At 40.8% G+C, this 9,048-nt stretch overlaps 1 protein-coding gene and 1 long non-coding RNA gene across 3 annotated transcripts; one reads left to right on the top strand and one right to left on the bottom strand.

The window, feature by feature from the left end:
* The first annotated feature begins 959 nt into the window (after nt 1-959).
* On the top strand, nt 960-2,000 carry LOC122626501. 2 transcript variants are annotated; one of them, XR_006326708.1, is made up of 3 exons: nt 1,050-1,064; nt 1,129-1,561; nt 1,620-2,000. It is a non-coding gene; the product is annotated as an uncharacterized LOC122626501 (long non-coding RNA). The 2 variants fall into 2 exon arrangements; XR_006326707.1 differs by having other exon boundaries at nt 960-1,561.
* A 278-nt stretch (nt 2,001-2,278) lies between these two features.
* LOC122626372 (protein CDV3 homolog) lies at nt 2,279-3,150 on the bottom strand. Its single transcript, XM_043806614.1, is given in 2 exon segments — nt 2,279-3,087; nt 3,090-3,150. Coding segments are annotated over 2 exon segments (741 nt in total). The 5' UTR covers nt 3,136-3,150; the 3' UTR covers nt 2,279-2,392.
* Between the last annotated feature and the right edge of the window lie 5,898 nt (nt 3,151-9,048).

Here is a 9,048-nt window from a genome sequence, read left to right as displayed (position 1 = left end):
CACGGACGCTCATAAAATGGGGGACATTGAACTTCTGAGCGGGCTGGAACAGGCATTGCTGAAAACTGTAAAAATACCAGCAAAGAAGCCGGAAAAAACAGTGGAAGAAAGGCACATCAACACGAAACATTAAGCTTCACAGTCACAGTCACAACATATTCGGCTCTTCGATGCATTTTCCTTAAAGTCGCCACGGAGCTCACATCGAATGGGAGCGCACGCGCCTGCAAGTATGCAATGCTGTAATACGAGACCAGCACGCGATGGAGATGATGTTTGGCTACGGAAGGGGGCACGGGAATTTGCCCGGGGTTCTCGGGGTTTCGGAATCGGAACAGAAAATCAGCTCAACCAGACGAAAAGGCCACGAAAGGAACGGGCTATTTACGAAGGGCGGAAGCGCTTTAATTTAATGTTGGTGAAAGATAAGAAGTTATTCCGATCAAGACTTCCCTGCCTTTCCTCTATATAATTCGATTAAGTAATAGACTTGATAGTGATGATAGAAACTTAGAGATTAATTAATTAATAATCCCTTGACAATCAGTTTTATAGCTTATTTTGAGTAAAACGTGAGAGGTGTCGAGGTAATCGACTCAATTAGCTATTGTATAAGTACACTTTGCACACTCCCGCGCCAGCCAAACAAACACAAAACTCAATTAGATGCCATAACTAAATAATCACAAACACATTTACGCCAGCAAGAGCTCTTTCCAGTTGAAGCCCGGTTGGCAGCCAAGAAACGTGGCAAAAAAACAGAGAACCAGGTCAACAACAGGAACAACATGAGCAACAATTTTGAAACAATGAAATGACGACAACGACAGAAGCGGCAGGGCATGCCTGGAAAATTGCTTGAAATGCTCAGAAGCCATAGTGGAAACTGGAGAGGGGATGGGGGTGAGACTCGGAAAAGTGGGTGGAAGGGTGGAGGGGGTGGCATTCCAACATGTGACGCACGTGACAAAACTTGTCAAGTGACTTTACTTCACTTTGACTGCGAATCCCGGCTCTGTTGTCCGTAAACAAGAAGACGGAATCCCGGCTAGGAAGAAAAATAGGTTTGTGTGCATTGCCCAACACAAAATGCTTAAGAAAACTCTACTCTCGGTAAAACAACAAAAGGAGGGGCAAAAAGGAAAAATCAGTCGCGGCTTGGCTTCTCCAACTTGTTGCGCCTTTGGCTAAATTATGACATCGAGAGTTTCTGGACATGGGAAGCCCTTGGAGACGCACTGAAGTATTTTTGGAGGAGCCATGGAGTGGAATTTCATGGGACACACAAACAATCAGGAGCGGGTTTATGAATTAAAATTCTTCAAAAGAAACAAATAAGAGGTCCAAGATTGATATTAGATAAAGTTTAGGAAAGTATTCCAAAAGCAGGCCATGCAATACAGCATAGGAGGCCATGAAATCAAAGTTAAAACTGTGGAACATAGTTGACCAAGCGAGTGGGTTGAGCTCATTCTCGTTTCGGTTCTCTAACAGCAAACATCTATTTGGAAGACTACCAAATTTCTGGGACTGAAAATCCTACTTCCGTAATCAGGCTAATGTGAGTGTGAATATAGAAATAGAATATATTTCTTAAAAATCGGCAAAACTTGTTCCAGAGAATAAAATGTGCAATCCAGGAATGTGTTCAATGCCCGGCACTTGCTGTGGACCGACTGGCGGACTGGGACCCTGTTTGCTCTGCGGACCCTATAATGGCCAGTGGTTCCGCTCGATCAACCACTGCTGTGGTCCCTGTGGACCATATGGATGCTGCTCCTGCTACGGGCCCCATGGAGGACATTGTTAGCCTGCTTAGAAGGAATGTAGGGTTTCTTTATCCGCGATCTGGAACAGGAGCTTGAAGGAGTACAACCGCGAGGAGGCATTCTACAGAGATGTCAAGCGAGGTGGATCCGAAAATTTGTGTTTAATGAAATATGGTTGGGATATTATTCCATCAGCAATAGATGTTAATAAATTATTCGTATATCTCAAAAGTTGTTGCTCCATTATTTTACTATTACATATTAAATTAGGCATATGATAAGAAAATATCTTTGGCGTTGTGCTATTAAAACTGTTGAATCACGTAATTTGCTGTTTTGGGTTTCTCACAGTCCGCCGGGTGCATTTAAGGCTAAACCCCATTTGATTGTAAATATTTGGCTCGTTTACAGCTAACGACACATCGGGGACCAGCCGAAAAGACTTGTAATGCCAATGGGCCTGTTGAGTGCAAATTTGTTTACGAGTAAACACAAAAAAGAGGGGCAGATTGCTTTTAATTTTATTAAAGCGGGGCACCGCATCAGATCGACCAGAAAAATTGATATCGGTAAACTTAGTAAACAGAAACGGCAAGTTTAAAGTGTATATCATCGTGAAAAGGCTACTTGGTGCGTCTGAATGTGTTGGCGCCACTTAGACTGGGGAAATACTCGGCACTGTTGAGATCAGGAGCTTGAGGTTTTCCCGACATCTTGGGTGGAACCTTCAGCAGGCGGCTCTCCATCTCGGCGTGCTGATTGAAGTCACCTTGGCTGTGACGGAGAGCAGGTGGTATGTAGATTTGGCTCTTTACCTCGGACGGTTCATCCTTTTCCCGCTGCTCCACGGCCGTCTGCTCCTTCTGCTCCTTTTGCTCCCTTAGCTCCTGCTGCTTAGGTGGGTGCCCCATTTTCCTCCAGGGACAAGAGGTACCACCTATTCCATCATTAGATGCCTGACCCACGTCTATGCCATCGCCACCATTATCGCGTTGCTCCGAGTCTTGAACTTTAGCCTCGCCGCCGACCAGAGCTGTGGAGCCAAGACTCATCTTAATGCTGCGGCGCAAGCTCATGTACTCCATGCGATTCTCCTCTGTAAAATCACACCATTCATCCTCCTCTTCAACAGACTCATTCGAGTAAAGAACAGAAAATTCCAAAGGTTTCAGAACTGATCCTGTAGATTCAGTTGGCCCTTCTGCACGATTTTCGTTTCCAAGACACTTTTCGAAATCGGCATCTGTGGCCAACTTTGCAGATTCCTCTAGCGTTTTATACAACTCATCGGTGGCCAAGTAATTGGGTTTTTTTTTTTAGATTTTTTGTTGTCCTTCTTGGCAAAGAAATCATCAAGACTGGACATTTTTTAATAGTTCTGCTCAGCTTATTTTCGAAACAAATCCGAATTTGTTGTTGACGGTACCAAAATTTGTTTAAAGTGACTCGAAGCTTAACGTTTTTTGATTAACCTGTGTTGTTTTAATCGAAGCCTACTTTTGATTGAAAGAAATCTTATTCACATTGCATTATCACTGAAATTCTAAAAATAATAAAAATACCCAAAATTATACACACTAAAAAGCTATCGTGCCACATCCCTTTATCTAGGGATTCAAACTTGACATTATTATACTTTGAATTTATAAAACAATTTGGCCAGCAATGTGTGCTGTATGTGCTTTCTGTAAAAAATAAACAAACAGAACATGAGAATGCTATTGTAATTAAGGAATATTTTTACCACAGCTGTGGAACTAAAATAAAATAATATGTGCAAAAAGATGTGGAAAAAATGTAGATTTTTATAAATTATTTAATTAATTTAATACTCTAGTAACAGCCGACTACATATTTAAAAATATCTTTATACGTTTTTCGAGCTTTGCAGTCTTTTTTTCCGAGCGCTCAAAAGGCGTAATAACATAATTTGAGACATGGACTATGCACTGGTTACTGTGGGCAATGGTATCTGCTATCTGGTGGCATATGCCACTAATTAGAATTATATGCGCGTAATGCCCCGGCCACGCCCCTTTTGTGCAGCCAGTGCACACGCCCACTTGTCCCTGTGCTCGTGGGTGTGCGTGGGTGTGCGTGTGTGTGTCGAGAGAGCCTTTTTACGCCTGTGTACTGCAGTGTGCCGTGTTACGAGTAGTCACATATGTTCATTATGTTTGCCAGCCGACAAGTGGGAAGTGGATGGCGCCCGGGCAGGGAGGTCCTCCTCGAATCCTCGACGTCTGCTTGAGTAATTACCAGAAACAGGAACGCAACGTGAATTCAGTGGCGGGATGCAAGTGCAGGTCGTCCTTGTCGTCATGGCAGTAGCTTTTTATGAAATGACGATGACATACAACAAAGGCGCTGGTCAAAAGACAGCAAGCATTCGTACATACACACGTATATCTTATAGAACACCGCCACAACATGCCATGAACATGTCTCTACTTAAATTTATTATTTAATTAGTGCAACCAGATGAGTGTGTGTCTGTGTGTGAGCAATGCGTATCATATAAACCCTTGGAGAATATGGTTCTTGCTGTGAAGAATGTTTTTAACTAGGTTATATACATTCGCGTTTGACTAATGGACTTTTTCAAATATTTATAGCGTCAAATGATCAAAAATTACGAGGTATATTAATTACTTTGTTTTAAAGTCCACATTTTTTCTGTGTGCTTGGAATAGAACTTCCTTCCTAATTTATTCTTAGCCCCAGGATGTTTTAATTTGTTTCATCAGCTACAAGAGTGAGAAATCGCCACTGCAGTTGTCAGTCCGTAATTAATTATTATTCAATTAACATCAGACGGCAATTAAAAGTTCAAAGTGAATTTGGCCAGCAACTGCAGGTCTTACAAATTGGAGTAACAACATATACCTTTATTATACATTTCCTCGGGTTTTAATTAAAAATTTCGATAGACCTCGAGGAAAGAAAAAATCTGATTGGGTAAACTGCCGGGTTCAAAGGGTTATTCCTGCTTCATTTAGAGAATATAAATTTGTGCACATCAGACTTAAATATTCCCCGGCACATGAGTCACAAAAAACACACGCTGCACAAAAGTCGGGGGCAACTGTGAAAACTATCGGAGGAAAGCCCCAAACCAGAGCCATCAAAAAGCCATGACAAGTCAGACGGAACAGGACAAACTCTGGCGAGAGATGTGAGAGGGCGGGCGGGGTGGTTTTTCCAGGCGGATGCGGGGAGGTAATCAACCCCGATCCGGAACCGAGACGGCTAAAAATATTGGCGCCACTTTGCCGGGACGTCTGGTCGGAGAGTTGGCGACGTCTGCTTCAGATCTCAACTCAACTCAACTCGACTCCACTGTTATTGTTATTGATTTCGGTGGAGTTTTGTGCTCTCGACTGGGTATATTCAACCACCAGGATGCATAATTCGGGAACATCCTTGCGTGGTGTCGTTGATGACATCATCATCATCGGTGGTGCCATCAGTAGCAGCGTTCAGTTCCCAACTTCTTCATTCAGTTTTATTTTATTTCACCCCTGGTCCGTCCTTCGGCGTACTTTGTAAGCTTATATGGGCATTATATTTTTATGCTTATTATGCGACTCGATTACTTTAAAGCCGTTTATAGCCCACAGCCGCCGTAGAGTTAAAAATGTTTCTCTTACTTTTACTGACAATGAGTCAGTTACTGGCGTCCACAGACCGACAATTTGTAGTCGCTGCACAACTTACATCCATTAAAGCAAAGTGTTACAACACATATTTAAATTACACACTTTTCCGCAACACGCACGTCGGGAGGTTCGCGCTTTTCTCACCGTTCGCCTGCCTGCGTGCCATGAAAATTGTTTGGGAAATAACAAAGTTCTTGCGGAAAACTTGGCATCACGTTTTCCAAGTCCAGCCGAAAATATGTCGGAAGAGAGCATCGCAACGAGTTGTACGAGAAAACTCAAATACATAAATTGCTTTATCAGAAATATATTATATTATGCTTGATAGTTTGGCAATTAACTAAATTAAATGAATTTAAGTTTAATTTCAATTTATTATATTTCTCACAGTTTTGTTATCATACGTTTGGATTATGCAGGATTAAAGATCTAAATAAATAAATTCAACCTGTAAGATTAAATTTTGCGGTATGCTAAAGTATGTTCGCAGTGACGAACCAAAATTGTTGTATTGCCTTTATCCAATTTTCTTATTTGACTTCGTCTTATTTGATTTAATCAATGTGCATCGCCATTTTCCGGCACACATTTTCCGTGCCACCCCGAATTTTCTTTGGCGCTTCTCATTCTCTTTAGCGTTTTATTTGTTTGCATTTGACTTTCGTTGCGTGGGCGTAAAATGACGCGAAGGAAGTTCGAAAGGCAAATACAATTACACTGAGTGCTCCTGCTCGAGGTTTTTACCACCTCGCCAACAGCAGGGAGAAACAGATAAAAGCAAATACCTAGGCAAACAAATCATTTGGAAAACATTTTTGCGCACAAATCACATCAAGGTGCAAAAATTATTTACGAATATTATTTTGGCAAACCCAGCGCGGCAAACGAAGCGTTGAAGATGGCAAAGTGCGCAGAGAAGTTCAATAGATGGATGGTTGGATGGATACATGGATATAGATGGATAAAGATGGAACGAGATAGCAATGTGCCAAAAATGAGCAAATAAAAAGCCAGTCGAAACGTGAAGAGCGTGAAAAGTGTAAATATTGCCACTGCCATAATATTTGTACGGAGATGTATTCGTTTTTTCTTCTTCCTTCACTCGCCAGCTCAATTTTGTTGATGAGTGTAAGCTCCAATGATTCACACAGCAAGGACGACCGAATGATTCAATAGAAGTCAGGAAAACTAGCAGGCCGATCCAGGAAAATGTAAAAGAAAAACCACATCCCTTTTTATAGCCCTGTCTCAAATAAAATAAAAATTTCCGCATTTTCCCATTTCGTTTCTTATTGAATATGTTGAGCAGACTAACATTTGCTTGGAAAAAGCATATAGAAAATTTTCGCTACTATAAGCAAATTTCCCAAAAAAAAACACGAGCCACAAAATAAAAAGACTGTTCTATAAAGTTTCCTTTCTAATTTCTAGCAAAAAATTGCTAAAATGTACGGACCAACCAAATCGGCCAAAATACATACGCCAATATAAATGTTGGAGCAACAAAAATATTTTATCCAAACCAAAAGTGAGTTGGAAAGTTGGTAGTCACTTGCACATCCCCTTACAAGTGTTGCCTCTGGGAGTGGAGGCCCAGATTATTATAATAAAACAAATAAACAAAAGGCAGAGAGCAGCAATGGTAGGCAAAGCACTGGTTCACCCTACATGGGGAGTATTTGTATTTATGGCAAAAAGTTGTGTGCGGTGGAAAAAACGCTGGAAAAACCATGCTCACTACAAGTCGGCAAGAATTTTGTGCAATGCAAGGAGCGTCTATGTGCTTTTTCAAGCATTTGTACTGGTGCGATTGTGACCCAAATACGCTAATAATGTTTTCGCAGCACTCTGCACAATAATTTCCTCTGTGGGTCTCTTGGTGTTTTCATTGCGCCTCTTCGAATGATAATTATGTGAGTATTACGCGAGTGGATCTGGCAGAAGTAAACCCTTTGAAGACACCATGTTTGTTATGTCTGAAACACAATAACTAAGAAGGGTTAACCTCTATGTAAGCAATAGAAGCAATGACCATATAAAGGGACCATACCTAAATAAATGCATCGCTGAATGAAAGCGAAATCGATTAAATATGAATAATAAATAAGAAAATGTATGCCACTTCAATGTTTTTCACATCATCAGATGACAAGTTCTCTTTAACCAAGAGCCCAGGAAATCAGCACTGGCATCCTTGCAGTTCAGTCAATTAAAGGACAATTAGGCGGTCCGGTTGACTCACCAAAATTGAACCTCGTAACCCAAGACCCGACCTACGAAAATGTTCAGAGGGCTCTGCTGCTCTGTAGCCAAATTACCGACTAATTCGGTGACCTTTGTGAGCTGGGTTTTCTGCTGGAATCGGCGATGGCGATGGCGATGGTCTGAGTCCTCGACTTGCTGCACTTGCAGCTGCAACATTCCCCTTCTCTCCAATCGAGGCATTAATTGTGAGTGGAAGGCCTTTTGCAATTTCCACTGATTCGGCCTGCAAAAAGTTCATTTGGATAATCAGCTATCTTCGCTCAGGGTCCTCGTTTGCTTTGTACGTGCGTATGTGTGCACTCACGTTACGAGTATGTGGGTGAGTCAGCAGCTCTCTAAAACTTTTCTGACTGTGGAAAATTTATGATGTTTTCATAGTTTTTTCTTTATCCGCCCCCGACATGGCTGCGGAAAATTGTCGATCCTGCATATTTGAGTTTTTATCCTGCGGTTTATATCATTCGCAAAGCGACAAGGCGAACTCGGAGCCAAACAGAAAGGGGCAGAGGGAATTTGGGGCTCTGAGACAGCGTTTGCGGTTTATTAATATTTTTGACTGCCACTGTCTGTGGCTTTGACTTTCACAAAAGTTTTCAGACGCCCTTGTGGGGTGGTCACGGGATTGACTTTTTGATTGGGGCTTAGCTTTGTCTGAACGTGAAATATAAATAGTCTAAATATTTTTGGCGTTTATTTAATATGAACACATAGGAAGCATTGTTCAGTGGCTGTTGAACATACACATAAACAACAACCTAAAACCTTAAAGGCACTTTTGAGCTTAACAACATATAGAGGTGAAGCTTTAGATTATTTAAATAAATTATAAATAGTTCTTAAATCGTCTAAACCTATGTCAGCTTATTAACACAATTTATATTAAAGTTCCCAGCTTTTAGTACAAATTCCTAAATTACATACGGATATTTTTGTGGAAAACACTTTCTTTTAAGCACTTGTTTCTCATAATAGAAGGTAAGTCAAGCTTCAAAATGCAGACGTAATTAGTTTCGTTGAGATTTTTTTTCAACATGGGCGTAATAGCATTAAATGCTAGCTCTGTACAATATCTTCATTTATTTTTTGTTTTTCTTTTTCGTTTTTCCCTTTTCGTTACGAAAATATGAATGCAACCGATTTACAATTAAATGTTTCCAAAGGAAGGGAACCCGAGCTAATGTTTTGGATAACAGTGAACAATTTGTTGCCTCTTCATCATAAAGAAAATAAGTTAGTTGCAAGCAAAAAGACAAATTTAGAAGAGATCTTTTGATTGGTCATATTTCGAATTTCATAAACGTATTGCTTTATTCTTGAACATGTTGGTGCTAGCCACCAAAAATGTTATTTAATTT

This window comes from Drosophila teissieri, chromosome 2L (assembly GCF_016746235.2).
Source record: "Drosophila teissieri strain GT53w chromosome 2L, Prin_Dtei_1.1, whole genome shotgun sequence".
NCBI lineage: Eukaryota > Metazoa > Arthropoda > Insecta > Diptera > Drosophilidae > Drosophila > Drosophila teissieri.
This window is presented reverse-complemented; position numbering and strand designations above follow the sequence as displayed.